The sequence below is a fragment of the Lissotriton vulgaris genome, chromosome 8, assembly GCF_964263255.1.
Source record: "Lissotriton vulgaris chromosome 8, aLisVul1.2, whole genome shotgun sequence".
In the NCBI taxonomy this organism is placed as follows: Eukaryota; Metazoa; Chordata; class Amphibia; order Caudata; family Salamandridae; genus Lissotriton; species Lissotriton vulgaris.
The window spans coordinates 564798716-564824167 of NC_141696.1; the positions used below are offsets into that span (position 1 = coordinate 564798716).

Genomic DNA, 25452 nt, shown 5'->3' on the forward strand with positions numbered 1-25452 from the left:
GTCTAAGAAATGCTGCTTAAGAGACAACGTGCTACTCTGCTACCTACTCAACATTATTCTTTTCATTGTTTTCTCTTAATTTCTCATCACTTTTTATGATGATTTGATGGACTGTAGTATTCTTAACAGCTCATGTTACTTGCTATTATTTTTTGTAAAAATGCTAAAATAATTTTGACAAAAAAACAAAATAATTAGAACGAGAAATAACCGACCAGACCCCCTGGTGTGTATTAGACAACAATGGGAGGCAGACGTTGGGAACTTGGAGGAAGAGGATTGGAAGGATGCTCTTTCTACCCCACGAAGAGTAGCTATTCCCATGAGACTGAGGCTAATCCAACTCAAAATCCTGCATAGATCATATCTCTCAGTGGGGACCCTGGTCAAAATGGGGAAGAGAACAGACACGGAATGCCTTAGGTACTGTACCCAAGAACGAACGCTCCTCCATATGCTCTGGGAGTGTCCCGCAATTCAATCCTTCTAGGAGGGAATCACAACTAAGTTGAAGGATATCTGTGGGAAAGAGATTTCCAACTCCCCACAACTCTGCTCACTTAATATAAGGGAGGCTTCTGATTTAACCCACACTGAACATTCATGGGTCTCCCTGGGGCTTGCTCCTAGCCAAAAGGAACATTGCCCAAAAATGGAGAACAAGGGACACACCATCTTTGGGTAGATGGGAGAAAGACATGGATAGGTCCATGATCGCAGAAAAAGAGGTATTCGAGAATAGAGTTGCCCAAAGAAATGGGATCAAAAATGGGCTGAATGAGTATAGGGGTGGAATCTGTATCTCTTCCACAGACGAACTGCGAAGGGGGAGGGACGAGATCGCTCAACCACAGTTGTGATGTGTAACAAGTGCATGAGATGAGCTGTAACCCGGGACCTAGTGACACAAAATGTAATGGGCAATACCTGCTGAACTTGAGATCCATCTTCCAACCTGTTGTAATGCTGAAATTCTTTCAAATAAAAAGTTCACACAAATAAATTAGAACAAGAAATTAATTGTGCGGCAATTCGTGCCTCCTTGACTTTTTGTACAGTAATGTTTCTAAATAGTTAAGCAATTCCAACTATAGCCATTAACATAATTAATGCTTAAATTATACTAGGCAAGTTTTTTTTACTGTCAGAGGTGACAAATAGTAAGTCTGCCTCTTTAGAATCCATAGAATGTATCCTGCTAGAGCTTCTTCTTCTGTTCATATGTTCAAGAGACAGAGTGCAGCATCTCCGGAAGCTAGACAATATTTAGCTATTTTTGACACAGGAGTTTGGTGTCGTGGTCGTGGTGCATTCTCCGGTTGCCATAGTGTTGGAAGATGCACCACAACCACACTCCAGAACGTAGGGAGAGTATCAGTTATTGTACGGAGCCTGACAGGATAAGGACGTACCTGTTTGCTATCCAATAAACTTATATTTGGATACATATATTTGGATACTCGTTCTTTACATTTTGGCGACAGAAGCTGGGATTCGACTAGCAAGCAGGAAGATTAAGAACCTATGCAAGGATTTTTAAAAATTATTTTCTACTCCTTTCCTGGATTTAAAAATACGGAAAAAGAAGCTTCGTAGTCCTGAGCACAGGAATTCTTCGAAGAACATTTGCGTACCGTGAGTACCAATGTCATGACTCTTTTTTTTTTAATACCTTGGGTGATATTTGAATTTATACAGTAATCGTTCCTGAGAAATTACCTTAGAACACAGATTACTTCAATTTCGCCGAAACATTTGGATGTGTACTTGACTTGCACGAGGTTGAATTGTACGAGGTGTTTCCTCCGACGTTGCTACTTTAATTAAGATTCTGCGATTCTGACATAACCGATTCAAGTTTTAACTTCGTTATTTGGTTAAAAGCAACGGTACCTGTATGCATTCTTCAAATCGGGTGAACGTTCTGGAGCGAGAGGCATGTTCTCGCCGTGAGGCTCTCCGTTCTTCCTCCGCGAGTAGGTGACGTATTCCACTGAACCTTGAAACGACGCGGCGAAGTTCACCCCACGTCACGCTCTACATCATCACGTGATTAAGGTCACGCAACGTGACTCCATTTTGCTTACTTCGTCAATTTCATTCACGTTTCGTCGATTCATGCACGAGTGTTCTGTGCTTCATTTTCGAGTAACGGAAGATTTTATTAATTACTCAAACGGATTTCCTTGGCATGTACTGTTCTTTTAGACACTGAAGGTACTGTTTGAATTTTTTTTTTTCCTCTGTGAATTTGAAAAACAGTGGAAGTATTCTGAAGATTTGATTCAGCGGTGATGTGCACACCAATGTCGCATGTTGCATTGAAGAGTTTCGGTGACATGCACACCTTACAAATCTCTTATTTGTTTTAAAATTCTTTTCATTTTCCTTACATTGAACATTTAAATGTTTTTTTTTTGGTTCATTATACCTTCATTCAGTGTTATTCTTCTCTAATATTAACGTTTTATTTTCAGGTTGCCTTTAAAAATTGTGATCAAATGGCATCACAAGGAGGGTTGAATACTCCTGTTCCATTTTTACCCCGACCTGGTGAGCCATCAATTAAATGGTCGGATTGGAAAGTTTATTTTTTAAATCATATTGAGGCCTTAGAGGAAGAACGGGATGATGCATTTTCTCAAAATAGGAGGAAGAAAATGCTTCTACATAGTCTAGGGCCGGAGGGCAATAGAATTTTTAATCAGATGGAAAAAAAGGTTAGAGCTGATGGCAACACTGCATTCCTGGACGCTCTGGAGGATTTAGATACGAATTACCATCCACCAGTTTGTGTAGGAATAAGTAGATATAAGTTCTTCAAAAGGAAGCAAGGGAAGTCAGAGTCTGTTGAGGATTATGTTTCATCTCAAAAGAAGTTAGCCATTAATTGCAAGTTTAGCACCCTTCATGATAGTTTCATTAGGGACCAATTAGTAATGCATTGCAACAATACCTCTATCCAAGAAAAACTTTGGACATGTGGGGATTCTCCACTTAACAAAATTTTTGCAATTGTTAGAAAGGCAGAGATGTCTAAGAGGTGTGCTAAAGTTGCTCTTAAGGATAATGATAAAGAAGATGGACTAACAGTGAGCAAAGTGTCTCATAACTATCCAAAAAAGAACAATTATAAATCCTCCTTCTCTTATAAAAAAAACGCTAATTCTGGTCCATCTTTTAAAGACAAAAAAGAAAGCATTCCTAATTGTTTCAGATGTGGGTTCAATGGACAAAGTGTGTAGTTTGTTTCATTGAAGACCTTGAGGACTTAGCTTCTTTTTTCAGACCTTCAAGTTCTTTTTGTTCTTTATAGTTCTAATAGGGGTTTTGAACACGGATGGTCTATAAACATACTCCCCTTGACCCTCCTTTAATAGTTGTTTCTCCATTATGCTAATGACCTGAAATGTCCAGCCTTAAAATCAAAATGTAATTTTTGCAACAAAATTGGACATTTTTCTAAAGTTTGTAAATTTAAATCTGGGAAAGATAAGAAAATGGTGAAATGCATTGAATACTCTAATGAGCCGAATGTTGAGAACTATGATGCATCAAGTGATGATAGCATCTTTTGCATCCTTGATTTTTGGGAGGATGAGAACGATGTTCTGAATGTAAATTGCAGATCTAAAAACCTACTTGTGACAGCTTAATAGGGGGAGTTTTAGTTAATATTGTACCTGATTCTGGCTCTCCCTACACGATTGTTAAGCGTGATATATGGAAAAAGTTGTTTGCATATGTTTTAAAAAAGGAGTTATTACCACCTGATATTAAACCTGTTACGTATACTGGTGAAAAAATTCCCATGGTGGGGTTCGTTGAAGAAATTTTTGAATTCGAAGGACGGAAATGTTTGGGCAAATTATATGTTGCTGAGGTAGGTCCATCCGTTCTTGGCTGAATCGATCAAGGTGCATTAGGCATTATCTTAAATGCAAGAAGTGATGTTCAGGTTTTGATCCTTGAAGAAGATAAAGAATTCCTAGACAGAATAACCTTGCAATTTCCTAAAGTTTTTTCAGGTGGAATTGGGAAATTGATTGGCTTCACACACAAAATTATCTTAAAGGATGGTGCTAAACCAATTTGCCATAAAGCAAGGAATATCCCTTTGAGTGTCAGGAGTGATGTCATGAAGGAATTAGATACTTTGGAAAAGAAGGGAGTCATTGAGCCAATAGAAAGCTCAGAATGGTTGGCACCATTGGTCGTCGCGAGGAAATCTGACGGCCGTCTTCGCTTATGCATTGATTTAAGGGACCTAAATAAAAACATTGTAATTGATAAATTTCCTCTCCCCAGGATTGATTAACTTCTAGCACAAAGCTGTGGTATAAAATGGTTTTCTTCTATAGACTTGGTATCAGCTTACCATCAGATTCCCCTGCATGAGTCAAGTAAAAAACTAACGTCCTTTATAACTCCCTTTGGGTGTTATCAGTTTATAAGAATGCCGTTTGGACTGGCATCGGCAGCAGCTGTATTTCAACGCCTGATGCATAAGTTATTCAAGAGTATGGAAAGTGTAACTTATTTCCAAGATGACATACTTGTAATGGGTAAAGTCAGAGAAGACCATGACAAAATACTTATTTCTGTATTGAAAACCCTTGAGAGTAATGGTTTGACAGCCGAGTTAAAAAAGTGCAAATTCGGAATGAACTCCTTGACCTATTTAGGACATGAAGTGAGTGCAAAGGGCATTTTTCCCAAAAAAAAAGTTGGTCGAGGCAATTGAAAACGCTCCTATTCCCAGTTCAAAAGATGACCTTAGATCATTTCTAGGGATGGTTGAGTTTTATTCAAAATTCGTGAAGAGTTTTGCAGACAAAACTTTTAATCTTAGACAATTACTTAAAATAAGAGAGGAATTTGGTAGGAGTGATGTATTACAAAATGACTTTGATAATATAAGGAAAGAAATTGTTAATGCATTTCCTCTCCAAGCATTCGACCACACCTTGCACAACATAATCACTACAGACGCTAGTGGTAAAGGATTAGGGGCTGTTTTTTCACAGTCTGGGAGTGAAGGATTCGACGTCACAGTTGCTTTCGCATCCAGGTCTCTAACCGCTCTTGAAGGGAAGTTCTCAGTTATTGAGAGAGAGATGCTAGCTGTTGTGTGGGGTATTGGGAAGTTTAGACAATTTGTCTGGGGTACTAGATTTACTTTACGGACAGATCACAAGCCCCTACTGAAAATTCTTACCTCAGAAGGGATGTTGAAGGCCACTCCAATACTTGCAAGAATGAGTCTTAAGTTACTTATGATGTCGAATATCTTCCAGGCAAAAAGAACATAGTTGCCGATTATTTAAGTCGTTCTCCCTTACCTGGTTGTGATGACTCATATGATTTGTTTGAGTCTAATGAAGTTGCTGTTATCCATGAGGACAATGACCAAAGATTAGTGGCTATTTCTAAAAAAGACTGGGAAGTGAGCTGTAATAAAGATGAGATTTTAAGCTCTGTCCGTAACTATGTCATTAGAGGATGGCCAAATAAATCAAATTTGAAGGAAGAGCTTAGACCATTTTGAGAAATCAAAGATGAGCTTTGCATAGACAATGCTGATCACTTGTGTAGAGGTGAAAGAGTTATTGTTCCTTGTTCTTTAAGGAGTAAAATTCTGTCTATCAACCATGAAGGTCACCTGGGTATCATGAAATTGAAATCAAGAGTAAAGTGATCATATTGGTGGCCTGGATTGGATAAGGTGGTTGAAAGGTTTGTTCAAGAGTGTGATATTTGTGCTAATGCAGATAAATCCTTACGTGTATTTAAACCTACTCTTGGGTTTAGACATATTCCTATTTATCCTTGGGGGAATTTAAGCATAGATCGGTTGGGACCAGTAGAAAACTGAAGGTAGTATTAAACATATCCTAGTTGTGATTGACAATCACTCCAGGTGGCCTGAAGTTGAAATAACTGAGAAGTTCGATGCCAGTGTTGTTGATGCTTTTCTTCGTAAGTTGTTTCTGCAAGAAGGTGTTCCGAGGAACATTTTAACTGATAATGGACCACAATTTAGATCCAAGTGTTTTTTTAATTTCTTGGAAAGGAATGGTATTACTCCTAAAAAGACACCGGTTTACAATCCTGCCGGGAACGGCATTGTTGAGAGATTCAACAGGGTAATCATGGGGAGCATCCAAGCCTCCATTTGTGCAAATAAGAATTGGGAAAAGGAATTACTAAAAACCATTTGGGCCTATAGAATTAGTCCCACTGGTACCAACTACAGCCCGTTTAGGATCCTTAGAGGTAGGGAGCCATTTACTAAGGATAATGCTGCGTGGAACTCAAAGAAAATTTGTGGGAAGTGGTCTCCTGCTTTAGTTCGTTCAAGACTAAGGAAGATTCAAGATTCACACATTAGCGAATTCGGAAGGAAAAATGTTACTAAAGAGGCTGAACTCAAAATGGGGATTGGGTCAGAATTAAACTTGACACCAAGGTTAAGAAAAGGTCAAAGTAAATTTTCTAATCCTTTGCAAGTTGTAGAGTTATATGCGAAGTCTGCTACGCTAAGTGATAACAAGGTTTGGCATCATAATAGGATGGCGAAATGTAAAGGGAACTTCTCATGTTCAAAGGCCAACACTGAACCTGACCCGTCTTTTGAATGGATGTGGGATGAGGTTATGCAGGGTGATATTGAAGGGAAGGTAGTGGTTAGAACTTCTACCAATGATGTTTTAGAATCATCTCCGCAGTTGCCTGCTTCCACTCCTTTTCAGTTACCTTCCTCTAGTTTGTCCACACTGCTGCCATCTTCATCTGCTTGTAACCAGAATACCACACGCACTGGTAGACAAATTAAGGTCCCTGCTCGTTTTAGGAGCTATGTGATGTAAGCTTATTTATGTTTTAGTAGTCAATGCCCTTCTTCTGCCTTTTTCTCCTTTCTGTTGTTTTTTTTTCTTAAGTTTATTGAAAGAAGAGGGTGTGGGTTATATTGTTTTGTCATATTGCAATGTTATAATGCAAAGTTTATTATGAAGATTTAATGTTCCTTTGTTTCTCTATTAATGTAAAGAGGGAAGATGTGGTGTGGTCGTGGTGCATTCTCCGGTTGCCATAGTGTTGGAAGATGCACCACAACCACACTCCAGAACGTAGGGAGAGTTTCAGTTATTGTACGAAGCCTGACAGGATAAGGACATACCTGTTTGCTATCCAATAAACTTAGATTTGGATACATATATTTGGATACTCGTTCTTTACAAGGATGTGAAGGATGAGCTCAGCTTGTGGCACATGTAGTTGGCGGAGTTAGTGATGAACTAACAGAAATCTTTCCCACTGCTGGGTGTATGTAGGGTTTCCTTGGCTGAATAATGTTGCACCTAATGGCCGGGTACCTGTGGGGCAAGAGAAGGCATGGTCGTGCTTCTGGCTGCAGCCCCAGAAACAACAAACTCAGACCGACCAAGCTCCAGCAAGAGGCTGACTGATCCGGACTTCCATCTCGGGGGAGAGGGAAGGCATGAAAAATGTACAAAAATGTTAAAAGAAATTATTTCAAGATGCATCCAGTGTACAATAGAAGACAGATTCACATGCAATGCCTGTAAAGGACATCTGTGTCCGCATTTCTTAGCACCGCCCATTTCAAGGTAATAACACACAGAATCGACGATCAGGGTGATGAATGTTGGGGCGTGGCTTGGGCGCCGATGGCGATGGTCGCCTGAGAGCTCGGCTCCGGGACTAAGCCCTAGATTATCCTGAAATTCGGAGGCTGCGGGGCACCCCAGACCCCGCATTCTGCTGAGCGTGCCGACGGCAACCTGCCGGGAGCCCTGGTGGAGCTTGGACGAGGGTTGCTCCGACGAAATACCGAAGTTTGCGGAGTTGCGGAGTGCGACCCAACATGGCGCCCGGACTCCTTTGTCCCCCTGATCGGAACTACTGAGTTGAAGAGGTGTCGCGGGTGTCGAGTGGCGCCCGGCTTCGCCATCCTCGGTTGTTCTGGACTTTGGACATTTACAGGATTGGACCTGTTGCAACGGATTTGCACTCGGTTGGACGGCCGGACGGGTGCCCGCGCACTGGAGGGCACCGGGAGCGGACGCCCTGTGATCCAAGCGGTGGCCCGCCTCGCGACTCCGCAACTAACTACGTCTTCCTGGCCAGTGCAACTACATGGGAGGCGCGACACTCTGGCGCCACAGATCATCCGAGGGAGTTGGTGGCCCTCACCCCGGGGCTATAGTGGGTGAACGGATCTGCCCGACTCGGCGACGGCTGTCTCCGCCCCCTCATCGGTGCCCTCGGACGCCGTGGCGGTGGCGTGAGCCGAAGCGGCGGAGTCTCCACAGGCTCTGGAGAAGGAGATCGCCCATACCCGAATTGAGGACAAGCACCCGGGAAGGTCGTGATCGACACCTGTGCACGGAGACACCTACTCCGGGACCCTCACGGAGTGCCCCTGGCAGCATGGGGAAACCTAGAGGAGCCAAGGGATCCAACCAGACCACCTCGGACTCTGAAGCCCAGGACAAAGAGGAGCATGGGGACCCCAAAAGTTCTGGTGGCGCGCCACTGCAGCAACAGTTCGACCGTGTCCTAGAGGCGATAGAGGCTACGAGATCGGCCCTCCAACAGGACATTGCTCAGGTGGCGACGAGCCTGGGCCTCCTCAGGGCGGACCATGGCAAACTCTCAGACCGGGTCAAGGAGGTGGAGGGCACGGTGAAAACTTTGGAGCCGGCGCAGCGAACCTTGGCTGCGACGATAAAGGACGCCTTATCCCGAATCGAGACCCTCGAACGGAGGGCGGAGGATGCGGAAGGCCGCAACAGGAGGAACAACATCCGAGTGGTGGGCCTGCCGGAAAAGATCGAGGATGGCGACATGGTGCGATACTTGGAGACCTGGCTCCGAGACACGGTGGTCCCGGAGGGTCTGTCCTCCTTCTACACTCTGGAACGGGCCCACAGAGTCCCAGCACGGCCCCCACAGCAGGTACGTACCCCGAGGCCGGTGGTGGCGCGGTTGCTGCATTTTCGGGACAGGGACTTAATCCTCAATGCCGCCAGGCACAATGGCCCGTTCCAAGTTGCGAACAGTCAGGTGAACATCTTCCCTGATTACACCTACGAGACACAGCGCAAGCGGTTCTCCTTCCTAGCGGTTAAGCGCGAACTCAGGAGCGAGGGCATTCAGTATTCACTCCTATATCCTGCAAGGCTCCGCATCATTGTCGACGACAAAACCCAGTTCTTCGACACCCCGGAGGAGGTCTGTGACTGGCTCGAACTGTACCGGACAGGGAAAGATGGTTTTGGCTCCTCGTCCCAACAGGCGGATGAGCCGGAACAACGGAGGCGATCCAAGAGGGTCAGGAATCGCAGCGGCCGCACGGGAGGGCCCTCGACTGCGGAGACATCATCGGAACGGAGGGGAGTGTTGGAAGTATTGTCGGAACTGTCGGGAGCAAAAGACGAAGCCATCGAGGAGGAAGAAAACCCGGGTGCTCAGGGGGAACCGTCGGACTCGGAGGATTCAGTGGCAGATAGTACCCATACACCGGTGATCACACCGAAATCGGTGGAGGACCTTCTAGATGGACAAGGGTAACGGGGTATACTGCCTTGTTTTGGGTGGGGGCCCGGCAGGGGGGAGGCGGTTGCCGTCCTTTATTGCTGACAACGAGGGAGAGAGGGTTGGGGGGCCTCTGCTTTTGCCCCGGAAGGTTTTGATACTGTTTGGGGCTTGTTATAGTCCTGGTGGCCTGGGCGACGAGGGCCCACTGCCTCCGCCCAGCCCGCACCTGGCCCATAAGGCCTTCCTACGGTGGCGACCGTAGGATTAGTGGGGGTTCTGGGGTTGATGTACGACGAGGTTTGGATGGGATCTAGATGGTGCAGTTTGGGTCCTGTTCTGGGGTGGGTGGGGGGGGGGCTTTGTTGGTTCTTGGGGGGTTTGGTTTTGGTTGGGGAAAATGGCCGCCATCAGCGCTGGGAGGATTGATGCTTTTTCTTTGTGGGGACCCGGATGGGGGGACTGTGCAAGAACAATCTGGGACAATGGCTGATGTTGCTAACTTGAAATGTGTTACTTGGAACGTGAGGGGGCTTCACACTATGTCCAGGCGCCACAAGGTCCACGCTTATTTAGTGCGTAGGGGAGTGCAAATGGCGCTGCTGCAGGAAACGCATCTGAACAAGGCGGAAGGGGCGGCGCTTCAGCGTAGATGGCGGGGGCAGGTCTTTTCCACGTCGTACTCTGCTTATGCCAGGGGGGCGCTAATATGGATCAGGGCAGGGGTCCCCTTCCAGGTCACGAGGACAGTGTTGGATCCAGAGGGGCGTTTCGTGGCCATCTCAGGCACTCTAGGTGGGAGGGACCTGAACGTTTGCTGTGTGTACGCTCCTAATGTAGACCAGACTGCCTTCCTTTCCAGGTTATCGGGCTCGTTGGCCCACTTTTTCGCCGGGCCCCTCCTGTTGGGGGGAGACTTTAACTCCGTAGTGGATGTGGACATAGACCGCTCGCATCCCCCGCTCCCCGATTCCCCGGTCCGTCGCACGGCTAAGGGTCGTCAGGATTGGCAGACCCGCTGGGGTTTGACGGACATTTGGAGGGCACATCACCCCGCATCTAGGGATTATTCATATTTCTCGAGCCTCCATGAGTTGCATGTCAGGCTAGATGGCTTTCTTGGTTCACCGGAACTGGTTTCGGCAGCGGTCCGATCAGAGTACTTACCGAGGACCATCTCGGACCATAACCCCCTCCTACTAGACATTCGCTGGTTTCCTGGGACGCCGGCGGTACCCACCTGGAAGATGCGACCCGAGATCCTCGAGGACAGTGTCTTCAAGGCGGACCTGGGGGAGAGAATATCGGATTATTTTGCGTCCAACGGCGGCTCCGCGAGTACTAGGGCGTTCGAATGGGACGCTTTTAAGGTAGTGGTGATGGGCTACTGTATCTCTAAGAAGGTGGGCATGAGGCGCGTCATCCTGGCTGATCTAGACACAGCGGACCGGGCACTCCGCGAGCTGGAAGTTAGCCGCCCCGGACACCCGGAATTGCAAGCGCAAACGGTGGAGGCGAGGGAGAGGGTAGCGGTGGAGGTTGAACGGCTCCGCTGTTTTGATTATAAGGCCTATACGGTCCGGTCTATCGCGGAGGGAGACAGGTCGAGTGCGTTGCTGGCGTGGTTGGCCAACCCTACGCGCCAGTCCCAGACGACGACAAATATGCGTGGGGCGGACGGGACCGAGGTATGCACCCAACCGGAGATTCTTAGTTGCTTCCGGCATTATTATGAATGTTTATACCGCAGTCGCTCCGCACGTGACCCAGACCGGCTTGATAATTATCTTCGCCCACTGGAGCTCCGCACAGTAGGCCAGGAAGTGGCGAAAACTCTGGGTTCCGATATCGACTTGGGGGAGATCCGCGGGGCCATCAAACGGATGGCGAGGAACAAGACCCCGGGCCTAGATGGACTACCAGTGGAGTTCTATGCAGCTTACGCTGACCTCTTAGCCCCTCGGTTACTGGTGGTCTACAGGGAGGCGAAGAGGTTGGGGCGACTCCCGAGTTCGATGTGTGAAGCGTTGGTGATTCCTCTCCTCAAACCGGGCCGAGACTCATCCGACCCGGGGTCCTACCGTCCCCTATCAATGTTGACGGTGGACTACAAAATATTGAGCAGCATCTTGGCCTCGAGGCTGCTGGGACATATGAGTTCCCTAGTGCATGAGGACCAGGCCGGCTTCATCCCACGGCGGAACACGACTATGAATATTCGAAGGTTGTTCCGCTTGCTTGGGGAACCATTTGTGGATGCCCCGTCCCCGGTAGTTTTGTCGGTGGACCTGGAGAAGGCTTTTGATAGCCTAGAGTGGGACTACCTCTGCACGGTGTTACGGAGATTCGGCCTCGGGGAGGGATTTGTCAGATGGACCACGGTTCTTTATGCTTCTGCTTCGGCCAGGGTCCGATCGGGCCCATTGATTTCATCGCGGTACCCGGTGGAACGAGGCACGCGGCAGGGGTGCTCCTTGTCCCCGCTTCTTTTTGCGCTAGCGGTGGAGCCACTGGCGATGCACCTTCGCTCGGGAGCCCACTATACGGGCTTATGGACGGCTGCGGGCCCGCAATATGTCTCGCTGTATGCGGACGACCTGTTGCTCTTCTTGGAGGACCCGGTCGACGCCTTGCGGGGAGCGGAATTGGCGCTCACGGAGTTCGGAGCGGTCTCAGGCCTCCGAGTGAATTGGTCTAAGACCTGTCTTTTTCCGGTACGCAGGGGTACCCCCACCCCTGCGCTAAGTAGGGAGATCAGATGGGAGCCCGACTGCTTTAAGTACCTTGGGGTATTAGTTTACCACGACCAACCCGACCTCCTGGATGGGAACATTGCCCGCTGCATTCGAGCACTCCAAGCTTGCATGGACTTTTGGGCCACGCTGCCGCTCTCAGTGGCGGGACGTATCGCCCTGCTCAAAATGGTGGCGCTTCCCCGGTTATTATATTATTTCCGAACTTTGCCGATCTGGGTCCCACCGGCCACGTTTCGTCGCTTGCGCTCTATGGTGGTCGGGTTCCTCTGGGGAACGGGCCGGCGGCGGGTGGCCCTCAATACCTTGATGAGGCCGAAGGACGAGGGGGGGCTCGCTGTGCCGGACTTCGAGAAGTACTATCTGGCGGCGCAGCTCCAGACCTTCGCCCAGGAGATCGCCAGGGAATTCAGGGGCCCGGAAGACGGTAGAGGGACGGGTATGGCCAGGCATGTTCTCTCCTTTATAGCGCTGCGACAACGCTTGGTCCTGCGGGACTTGTCGATGGAGGAGCGGACTATCCGACTGTGTTGGAATCGGGCTCACGCCAGAGGCCAACTAAGAACACCATATGCGCCTGAAATACCGTTGGGGATGCTGACGGCCCTCCCCCACGGAGGGGATTGGTCACGATTGGCGGCCTGGGAAGGATTCTGGTTTACAGCTCGTCGGTGATCTATACGAGGACGGAGCGCTCCGGTCCTTTAGGGATCTCATTGACCGCTTCGGGATCTCCCGGGGCGACTTTCTGCTGCACTCGGCCATTGTGCGAGCGATCCAGGCACACTGGCAGAAAGGGCTGGAGGAACCCCACTTGTCTCAGGTGTGCCAGTACGTAATGATGTCGGCGGGCACGGTGAAGGCGGTCACTTGCCTCTACGGCAGGTTGATTGCCGAGGGATTGGCTCCTCTCACCACATTGAAGACCCGCTGGGAGGAGGACATTGGTAGGGAGATCCCGGAGACGACATGGGCCCAGCTGGTGAGACGTGCCTGGAAGGGCACACGTAGCGCCCGTTTCCAACTGGTCCACTATTATGTTCTCCATAGAGCGTACCTGACCCCGGTGAAGATCAGGCGTTATTTTGCCACGGCTTCAGCGGAATGCCCTAGATGCCCGGCTCAGGAGGCGGACCTCCTACACATGTTATGGGCCTGTCCAGGACTGACGTCCTACTGGCAGGAGGTAGCGACGACTCTGGAGGAGGTGACGGGGAGGCGCTTATCTTTCGATGCGGCGGTGGGGCTCTTACACTGGTTCCCCCATACCCCCCGGAATAAAATTTCCAGTAAATTTATCGACCAGGGGCTCCTCCTTGCTAAGCGAGAGGTGACCAGGAACTGGAAGGCACGAGCTGGTCCGGCAGGCAGCAGATGGCACAGTGAGCTTTTGAAATGGGCGGCGGGAGAGAGCGCGCTGAGATATCAGCTGGCTTGGAGGCAGGGAAATGAGAAGGCGCAGGAGGCCGCGTTGGAGTGGGAAATGCTGGTGCAGGCCCTCAGGGATTATTGTGCCCCCAGCGACTCCGAAAGTGAAGAAGCGACTCGCCCCGAGTCCCGATGAGCGTCAGCACTGACAGTCCTATTACCTTCCCCGTGGGTCAAGTAGTAGATCCTATGGTGATAAGCTCCCTGGCGCTGGTGGTTGGGGGGGGGGGGGGGGGGGGGGGTTCACAGTTAGTAGGTATTTTGAGGGGGGGGGTTTATTTTGGGGGTTTTGGGTTTGTTTGGAAAAGCAGATGACGGACAGCGTATTATCCGGACCAGCTCCAGCATCCTACTGACCCCTGCTGCATTTCGCCGCCCGACCCCAGGGTTGTGGGCCGGTTGGCTGTGTACAGACTTTACGGTGGGGGGCCAGAGGGCTTTATTCTGTATATGTTGCTCATAATACAATGCTGGTCGCTACTGTACTGTTTACTGATTCCTGCAATAAAAATATATTTAAAAAAAAAAAAAAAATCAGGGTGATGAATGTTGGTATTGCGCACTCTTTGGCAAGGCCAGACCTGCAGAGCATGTACAGTACCAACTTCAATGACCCAGAATTCTTTGAGCCACTGTTACTGAAAGCTTGAATGTCAAGGAGAAAGGAAATTATCTAGACAGCTGATCTGAATTGCTTGCTGGATTTTTATATCAATAGGTCAAGATATGGATGCATGATAAAAAAAGGCAGGCACTAGAAATGAATGCTGCCCAATCTGGTCTAGTAAGTGCTTTGAGACACCTACACCCTGAAATTAAAGATTATTCCATTTGCCACAAAACACATATCAAAACAGACAGCAGTGTGTTACTTTGTGATAGCCAAGATAAACCCCCCCCCCCCCCCCCCCAAATCATCAAGGAGAAACAAAGGTTGATGGTTTACTGGGTGGAACTGTGCATACTTAAAACATCTAGCCGAGTTCAAGGGTAAATATGCATCTACAGCAAATATCATGTTAAAATATTAAAACAATAGATAAAAGCGAAGATGTAGCAAAAAGCTGAAGCAGGCTTAATACCTCACTTCAATAGCTAGTATGAATAAAAAGGCCATTGAGTAGCCTGGAACTAACCACAAAGCAAGATATCATGTCAAAAATAGCATAAATTCCTTATTCAATAAGTATTATAAAAAGTTGCGTTAAAAGAATTACCTTGAGCACAAAACTAGTATGGATGCTCTGCTGAGTCAGTGTGTAGTCAATGCTCTGGCTTTAGAGATTAGGGTATATTAAATAAGATTAGCAGTTAGATGTAAAATGCAAGAGAAAGCTCCCAGACCGAACGGATTGGGCATAGAATTTTGTGAGGAATCTGTGGTCACACCGCATCACATAAGCACTAGCAAAGCCAATTGCTCTCACCTTTGGTACCCACAGACTTTGCCAATGATTTTGGTAATGCTTTGCAACATGAACAAAATAAAAATAAAATGCACAAGGATGCGGCAGTGGCGATTTGTAGATGCGACTACACAATTTTTAAAATGAATTATTTACCCATCCTAGAAGGATGGGTAAATTAAAAAAAACAAAGAATGAAAAAGAAGCAGTCTAAAAACATGTAACAAATGCGCTGCATGACCCTTCCCCACAAAAATAAGAGGAAATAAAGACTGGACGTGGGAAGGCTAGAGAGGAGCATGCAGAGGAAGCTATGGGAATGGGCGGGGAGGGGAAAAGCAGTACACGAGAGAGATCAACACAGAAGCGGGGCCAGAGAGCAGCAGAGCTCCAGGGAGGAAGTGGAGTTTGGTGGAGGAGAAGCACACGAGAGGGAGCGTGCAAAAATAAGAGGGAGACAGCAAAACAAATCCAATCGACATGGGGGGAAGCACACAAATGAGAGCTAGAAAAACACATGCACTCTCATGGCAGGTGCAAGCAAAAAGAAAAAAGTAATTCCCTAATTATGAGCAGTGGAAGAATAGAAGGAAGTCAATCAGAGAAATGGTAAAAGGGCCATGCTCCAGGGAAGAAACTAACACCAGATAGACAAGCCTGGACAAGGAAAGCCATTAACCTAAAAAGTTGTTGCAATTGAGAACGCATATACTGTAAATGCAGGAGACAATAATAATAACACTGCCGAAAACCCTGGAATGATTAGAGGAAATACTCACTCACACTATAGACACTGGTCACTACTCAACTGTCACAGAAAGGTTGTGACTAAAGGGATTTTGTCCAGAAATTGAGCCACTTGCACAGGGAGAGCATGTGGGATTCATTATAACTTAAGATAATGCAAAATAGAAGCCTCAGTAACCCGAGATTCTAAAAAAGGCATTCCTTCAATTGAGCCTGAAGAGGCTTAATAAACACATTAAAGACTAATCATGGTAATCACAGTGTTGATCAGAGTGCTTCCAACTCTTAAAAAAATTGAGTAAATATAGAAGTACACTTTAACTCCTTTCATTAAGGGACACAACTGGGATGCCCCTTGACCTCAATACTTTTTGTATGGGCTAAAGGGATAGTGACAGTTTGCTTGTTTGGGAGCAGCAGGAACATCCAGGGTTTGTTGTCCAAGTGGGGAACCAGATGAGGTCAGCAGGTGTATACACTGACAATCTAATACATCAGAGCATCTATCCCAATAGAGTTGGTGTTAGTAGGCCTGCATATGCGATGTTCTTTAAAACACTGTATGCTAGGCCTCATACCCAAACCCAGGAAGAGTGAATGTGTGTAATTTTAGGCAACTTGGTTTAGTACAGTAAAATTAAGTGTTCCTCTACTCTGGACACATCTGAAGGCAAAGTAAACACTATAAGATGACGGACGGAACGATTAAACTTTTCACACACTCACCCCAGTTACTATTAGATCTGTGTTAAATCCATCATCGTTCTTTTGCTCACTTTGTCACCCCAGTTCACACCCAGCCATACGCAAATCAGTCTTTACTCTGCCCTTCATGGGAACAGTCCAGCCCGAACTGCAAAGCCGGGTCCTCCCGGGACTGGAAACAAGCATCCTAGGAGCAGTGCTAGGGGAACACCCCTCATCAGCCAGGCTAACATGAATCCAGTGGCAAAGTGAGCAAGGGACTCACAGGGCCAAGACAGATTTGCATATGGCTGGGTATGAACTGGGGTGGTGAAGTGAGCAAAAGAACGATTATGGATTCAACCCAGATCTAATAGTGACTGGGGGCGAGTGTCTGAAAAGTTTCAGCGCTCCATCCATCATCTTATTGTGTTTGCTTTACATCTGAAGGCAGCCAATATGGTTTAGTAGAAAAGGGAGTTGGTGTAATATGCCAAAATTGTTCAAAGTGCAAGGGTCTGTGACACAGACGGGATGGGGCAGATGGATCAATCACAGGAGAGATATGTACAACACACTGATTACTGTAAAACTTTCCAGCTGTGGTTGACCTCTACCATTCCAAAGTTCGTCATTATGAAAATGTGGACAATTTAAAAATGCAACACTATTTTGACAAAGATGCTAAAATAGTCCTAAGTAGTGTACTGGTTTTATTTTGTTCTCTTACTGTTGTGTATCCGTGGTAAGCATGAGTGACGACTGTGCTTTAGAATGCATGTATGTCTTTGGGAATGTTAAACGGCAGTCAGACCAGTTGGACAAGTAGGTTAAACAGGCAGGTACTTCATTCCTTGTAGGGTGTTGTGCACGTATTCTAATCTTACACCAGATGTAACATCATGAATTAAAAAAAAACGTTTTTGCTAACTAAATTCTTTCTTTTTCTGGTTTCAGGCAGACTTCATTGAGATGTGGAAGCATGCTCAAAGGGTGTGCGCTGGTTCTTGTTTGAAGCTTATCACACAGAACTTGTCAAATCAAATCAGTTTGACCATTTACTTGCATATGTGAGGCAGCTCACTGAAAGTTATCTGCTGCTCTTACACAAAACACACCTTTTTGGACCTTGCACGTTGGGCCCAATTCAACCAATTTGACTTCCACATGATGATGCGATCAACTCAAAATCTGGTAAAGGCGAGCTTGTGGGAAGGGTTTCCCAGTTTATCGAGCATCAGGTACTTGATATTAAAACAGAGAAGCTTGCCTAATCTCACTATTCTCATGGTAAACATTACAGGATTAAATATTGCATTATCTAAAATTCTACCCGACAATTTGACTGATGTGAGCAATTTTTCAAGAAAGACTATATATTAAAGGCAAATCCTGTAATAACTGGGGTGGGTGGTACAAAGCAGCCTTTTGCGGCCCAAAATATTTGGGAGCATAGGGAGAGAAGAACAGGGGGGTAAATGACTGAGTACCTAGACAATGTTTTTTTCATGGTAAAAAAAGTAGCACCTGGGCACTGCCAAGTCTGTTGGAGTAAAGTGAGCAGTCGTTATCTGACCTGTGTGTTAAATCATTATCACAGATTGACTTGGTGTGAACGAGTTTTTAGGTAATCACTAGTGGCATCAATGAAATTGTTGGCAAAATCTGAGAAACAACAATAGTCTCATCATTCATTTTATGAATATAACACCTATTTTTCTAAATCATTTTTCTGCTTTTCTTTTCACAAGTCTCTTAACAACGAATAAAAATAGTTGCTCTATTCAATGAACTGCAGAAAACGCTATAGAACACGTTGCACATTAGATATTGTTTACCAAGCAAATTATAAAATAACATCAATTTGCAGCTGAAAAACCAAACCATGTTACTTTTTTTAATGTAATTGCTAAAATATCTTCCACAGAAAATATATAAAAATATAAATTTACAATTACACATATAATAATGCATTACAATAAATAATCAATGCAGAAATGTACAGTAATGCAGTATATTAAAATGTTAAAGCATTCTTTACAGAAAGCAACGATGTTAGTTGTACACATACAAACATGAGCCGCATTCTGAGCACCTTTTCTGCGAAAATTACAACCCCATTTTTTTTGCCATCTATATCTTTTTGAGGATTTTTGATTCAATCGTTAATTCACGTATCTTAAACCTGAAAAATATTTGTCTAATATTCGGACCACAAATAAAACAAATATTTATGTATAGATCCCGTGTCTAGATGTTGTGCTAGCAAGGTACGTCTGGAAATATTCAGAAAATTAAGATTTAATATTTGCAAAATTGAGCTTGGAATTGCTTGAATCTCCTCTGTACATAACAGTTTTGCTTCTAAGAGGAGATTAATATGTTTATTATTTTAAAAGGAGTTTATACTAGTCCTGTTCTCGGTGAAACAGTATGCAAATAGGCACCGACTTGTAACAGGCTGTAAAAAGGTTGCTCCTATATTTATAAAACTGAAAGCTAGTGCACAAATCCCTGTTACTAGTTGCATACGTAATGCTAGAACTGGCAATCTGCATGCATAGACAAATATCCATAGAGACCTTTTATGTAGTTGAACCGATTGATTTAAACAGTCGCCACTCTAACTCATGCATTGAAATTGCACACACTGTAGCTTCATAATTTTAGGTTAGTTGTTCTATATCTTGTTTATCCAGGCTGGGAAAGAGAAATCCTCTCGCTTCTGCCAAAATCTTTGGGACCATTTTTTCAAAGTTTTCCACGCTAAATGGGAACTACAACGAACACTCAGATATCTGTGTTTTTATCCTGTCGAGAGACTGACGACCGATTATCCACTTAATAATTTACTTTTAGTTTCTATTACATGATGCCCATCAAACGAGGTTGCCTCTGCTACATACATACATTTAGGGTGGTCTTAAACGAATCATACAAGTGCAGTCATTCTTCAAAATAGCACCAACCTCCGGCTTACTGAGCAATACACTCCGGATGTCAAATTGGGAGATTAAAAAAGCACCTTTCTGAAAATCCAAGAGATGTCCAAGCCAAAAAAGGTATTTGTGAAGAGAAATTAGCTTTATAATTTGGGAACTATGTTAAGACCGAACCTGTCAACTATAAACGGTCACTTGTAGGGATCAACCCGTGACCCTCTCAATCATGCAGCTTTCGGGGGGAACGACTGACCGAATAATTTGTATAGGCCGCCGATCCCTGCCTCAAGAACGATCTGTTTAATCTTAACGATGGAAGTGCACAAATCCTCACCTTGCATTCGTCGTTCCGCTCATTGGGCTCACAAAAATTGACCGGAGCCAAACCGGGTAGGTAGAAAGCCGACAAATGGCTGATCGTCATCAGCAGGCAAAGGGGAACTAGGGAAGTGCGCACAGCCATGGCTGGTGGAAGTGTCTCGGTGGGTCTCGGTATCTCCTGCTGCTACTCCCGATGACAGACCCTCTCACTTTCAGCGTTTTCCGGTTCCTGCTCCGCAGACACGTCAACCTCGTAGCTGACGTCAGAGCGACGCGCCGTCGCGAACATGACAGTCCTGAGCTAGCCGAGCCTTGGTGGAGACGGCCATGCAGGAGTCAGGCCGAAATTGGCAATTGGGTAAAAAGTAATTAGCGAGGCGTGGCCAGGCCCCACCCACTCTCCTCCCTGCTCTCTGGCTGTGAACGTTCTGTTCCGCCTGTCTAGGTCATGGGCGCCTCTGTGACGTGGCGTTGTTAATATGGTTACGGTCTCAGTGTTCTTTTGAAGTTTGGTTGCGAAGGAAATGCAGCGCTTTACACGTTGGCAGCGATATTCCTTATAGCCGGATGAATATTTCCTCTCATTTCTTTGCAACCAATATGTTTGTAAACAGTGACTTGATTAGACTTGGCGTATTGCTGGACAGTGGCAGCGCGTCAGTGGCGTAGCGAGGTTGCCATGGTGCTTAACGCAACGTAAATAACTTTCCTCATTCCATCTGTAATAAACTCCTCTTTTATCATAACCCCCAGGCCTGTCGGAGTTCTTGTTCGCGGTTAGTAGTAGTTTTGTTTTCCTGTGATCCTGTTGTTGTTGGAAGCACTAGTGCCGATATGGGCCAGACCCGTTGTCAAATACTTGCTAATATTGATCACTCCCCCGCCCCTCCCATTGGGAATACAACATTTTCCAGCTATCGTGTAGTGATTATCAAAGAAAGAAATCACCGGAAATAAATCACTGGAAATATATAGGTAGACTTTAAGTATTTATTGTAAATATAAGAGCTTGTGAGAGGGGTGGTGACTACGCAGAGTCACTGAGGTCTCCAACGCTTACAGAGTGTGACGTCACTTTTATACATTCTTGACATTCTACACTAGCTCGTGCCTAGTAACCAATAGGAGGGGAGACAGCAGATAACAACTAGAACCACAACATCTCCCTATATAGGAACAAACAGTTTACATTAATTCATGCTCCTTAAGTGCACTAGGCAACTTGGATATTCTGCCAAACTTAGTACAGGTTCCTTCCCACCCTCCTTACAACACCATGGTGGAACTTAAGGGATCAGGAGCAACCATGGAGGATGCAAGACCTGGAACAAGATTACTGCTATCAAGCTGGACACGCTCAGTATCACCAATGTGGAAATAATCAGTGTTGTAACTTATATCAGTGTAACTACTGTTAACAACGTTATCACTACTACATGCTTGGTTGCCTGGTACACACCTTTTATCTACTTGAATACAATGGTCCTGTTCCTTTTCACAAGAGTAAGTATTCAACCAAGAATAATCATTGATGCCCTCAGCATTGCCTTTCTTTCCTTTGTGCCATAAATCAACTTGGTTTTTGTTGAGCATTACAGCATCACTTTTGGTACGCCAACCTGCATATTTGAGGCGAACAGCACCATCAGAGACCTCTACAATTTCTTCAGGATCAAGGAATTTAGACTCTCCTTTGAGATAATGACCAGGTTTAGTGACTAAAGCCCATTCTCCTTTGCAGAATTCCTTGTTTATAGCCCTATGCACCTTATCATGATACTGTTTGGATTTTAACTGACAATCAATTATTCTCTTTCTGACCTGTAACTGATCATCATGTACAACAATAGTGGAAGGTAAGGTGCTTTCTGAAATGTCAAACTTTGGAACAACATCCTTGTCACATCTTCTCCCTCTCATCAAAAAGAACTGAGAGAATCCTGTGGTGCTGTTGGATGTAGTATTGTACAAGAAGACTCTCTCTTGAATAAAGTCTTTAACAGGTAATTTAGATGCTAAAGCTAGTTGAATTCCGTCCTTGAGGAAGCGATTAACTCTTTAAATTTGTCCATTGGACCTTGGAGAGTATAACGGAGTCGTCTCTTGGCAAACTCCATGTGAATTAAAAAAAACAGTAATCTTGCTTGAGGTTAGTTGTTTCCCATTATCGGAAGCAATGACTCGAGGAGTACCTTCGATGGAGAAACAAGAGCGTAGGAAGTTTATGACTGCATCAGAGTCAATGGTACTGACGAACTTGTGATACATCCATTTTGAATAATAGTCACTAACTGCGATCAAAAATCTAGATTCTTGTCCAAGTAATTGAAATGGTCCGGCCATGTCTATGGCAAATTTGAACCATGCAGATTTAGGAATGGAAACAAGTTGGATTTCTTGTGTTCTGAGTTTCCAATGTTTGTCAGATTTGGTACATATATCACAATTTTCAACAAATAAATTAACATCAAGGTCCATACCCGGCCACCAATAGTGTTCTTTAAGTATTCTCTTGGTCATAGTAGCTCCTAAATGTGATTTATGCGCAACAGCAATCAATTTGTTTCTGACTACAGTGGGGGGAACAAACAAATCTCCTCTCCTAAGTAACCCTTTGAAAATATTCAGTTCGTTGGCCACATGCAAGAATGTTCTCAAATCAGAAGGTAGATTGCGAACAGGTGGCCATGATGTAGACATGTACCTTTTCCCTTCCAACAATACAGCGTCTTGGAACATTGCATCACTCCACTCTTTATCAGAAACAACCCTGTTAACCTGATGGATAACATCTACATTTGAAACAACACATTCAGTATCATCTTCTTTTTGGACCTCTGACGTATCAGTTGGTAAGCGAGATAGAAAGTCTGCTCTGATATTACATTTACCTGAAAAATTAAATTCCTGCAACTTAGCCAATAATCTTACCAACCTAGCAGAAGCCCTTCCATTTCCTCTGCCATATCCATCGAACATGAAGGTGAGGGTTTTATGGTCTGTGATCAATTCAAAATCTTTACCCCAAATATTCAATTTCAAATCTTTATTTCGATCATGAGAGATAATAAAAGATACACACAAGATAAAATAGTCATTAAAATACATGTAAAACCCAATAGGGGCAGAATACAAATATACTATATAGAGTACAGTTCTAAAAATTAGCTTATGCCAAATACAAGGGAAGTAGAAGAGGTGTTCACAGTGTTGTGGTGTCCTTAATTATTCGGGCACGTGCCCGCCACATTGCACTCAAAAATTTTGCCATAGCAAACACTGTTGGCGGAGATAGATCCGACTTTAGGACTCTATAGGCCGGAGAGTATGTTCTGAAGCCCAAGTTTTTTAAATGAGGAACCAGCCAATGTCTCCTAATTCTGATATAGGCTCCACAGAACAGAACCACATGCAAGTCATTCTCCGATTTGTATGCACAAGCCGGGCACGCCCCTGTCTCTGATCCACCTGCCCAAGCCTTTGTAAAGGACCTTAGGGGGAGAGACCCATACCTCCATTGCAGGAAGATCTTCCTTGTAAACACCGGTGTCATGCCATCCAAAACACATTCATGGCTGTACGAATCTTTGATTTTAATGAAGAGATCAGTTAAGGACCCTTCCCGAGTGGTATGCAGTGTTTTTTGGAGCATGTAGTTGTAAAACAAAGTGGACAATGCTTTTCTGGAGATCCTTGTGCACGCACTTTCCAGATCCGACCATAAGTCAGGCACTCCAAGAGTCACACACATTTTCCTTATGTACTTTAGCCAAGGAATTTTAGTGGCATTAGGTAACATGACAAATTCCTGGAGCTCCGCTCTGTAGTTGACAAGATCCTGACTACTCCACAGTCGACGCTAGTAGGTCAGGGGTTTGAGGCCCAGTTCTTCCGTGATAGGTCTCAGAGCCAGGTCTAGTCTCAGTGGGAGAAGTGGAGTACTTGTGGGAGGGCAACCAGCTGTCTGATGAATTTGTTTTCTATGGTTTGAATAGTGTGTGTCGAGGTGTGGCCCCACAGCTCGCTTCCATAGATTATTCCCCCCCGGGCCTGAGCTTTATAAATATGGATGGCAGGTGCCAACGGGCGAAGTGGGGATTTCCTAGCAATTCTCGTGATGCCTCCCGCCCTCTGCGATAATTTCATGCTAGCTTTTGTTATGTGGGCCGACCATGTTAAATTCTGGTTTAGGGTTATCCCAAGATATTCTATTGTATGCACCCTTTCCAGACATGCTGTGCCCAGGCGGGGATTTGGGCGATTGTTGGCCTTAGGGTTAAGAATCATACATTTTGTCTTTGCAGGGTTGATTTCAAGCCCCCTTTCATTACAAAAGCCTAGGAATCCGTCCAGGACCCTCTGTAGCCCCATAGGTGATTTGGACAGCAGCAGGGTGTCATCCGCAAACATGATTGCGGGCACCCTGCTGCCGTTCAATTTTGGTGCATCGATGTTGGTAATCCTCCTCAGATGTTCTATCACCCCGTTCACAAAGAGGCAAAACAGGGTCCGGGCTAGTACACAACCCTGCCTCACCCCTCTGCGAACGGGGAACCTATTGGTCAGCTAGCCACCTTTCCCGCATCTAACTCATGCGTAGTTATCTTTGTGGAGTCTGATTAGGGTTTCAAGGATATCTCCCGGGACGCCCAGCTCGGCCATTACCTCCCACAGTTTTGCCCTTGGAACCAAATCGAATGGGGCACGTAGGTCCACAAAGACCGCATACAGAGTGCCGCCCTCGATCAGTGCTGTCTTCCAATAGATGTTGTTTAGTCGAAATATTTGATCGACTGCGGAGACTCCTCTTCTGAATCCTGCTTGAAGTGGACTAAGGGTGTCTGTCTCATCCAACCAGGTCTGTAGCCTTTTGAGTATTAGCCTACCAAATAACTTCTGCGATACAACAATGAGACTTATTGGGCGATAGTTGGCTGAAAGCAGGGGAGATCCCTTTTTAAATATCGGGACCACATCCACCCCAGCCAAGTTTCAGGTAGTTCCATCCCCTCAAGAACTGCATTGAATATCAACAGAAGGTAGGGCGCCCAGATACCTGGTTCCTGTTTAAATAAATCTCCCGGCACCCCATCCAGCCCCGGTGCCTTACCAGAGGATAACCCTGCAATCGCCGCCCTTACCTCTTTTTCAGTGAAATGCTCCGGGGCCTGATTACTTTGCATACTTTGGGGTGGAGATTCCAAGAGTTCAGCCTCCGGGGCGTATAAAGACTGGTAGTGGTTTTGCCTCACGCTCGGGGCAATGTTTGGTTCGATTGCCGATGGGAGATTTTCAGAACCATGATTAACCACACGCGAAAATTTGTGGGAGTCCCTGATTGCTAGTAACTCAGAGAGGTTCTCCCAGTGTTGGAGATCCCACTCCACCTTGGCGTTTGCCACGAGTGTCTTGTACGCCCGCCTTCTAGCATGAATCTCCTCCCGCGATCCTCCCGCTTTAATTGTGAGCACAAGGTCGTGTTTGGCGTTTCGACATGTAATGTTAAACCAGGTATCTTTGTGTGTTCCCCTGGTCCTAGAGGGTCCATTGCTAAACAGATCAATCTCTAGGGTTTTAATTAATTGTTCATGTATACTCCGGAGGTGCTCT

General features: G+C 45.6%; 1 protein-coding gene across 1 annotated transcript in view; it reads right to left on the bottom strand.

Annotated features, from left to right (window-relative positions):
• The window catches only part of TM9SF2 (transmembrane 9 superfamily member 2), a 395116-nt gene extending 374919 nt beyond the window's left edge, over positions 1-20197 (bottom strand). Inside the window, exon 1 of the mRNA XM_086934380.1 lies at positions 19856-20197. Within this exon, the coding sequence (XP_086790506.1) occupies positions 19856-19984 (129 nt within the window). The 5' untranslated portion in view covers positions 19985-20197. The remainder of the gene's footprint in view (positions 1-19855) is intronic.
• Positions 20198-25452: the final 5255 nt, after the last annotated feature.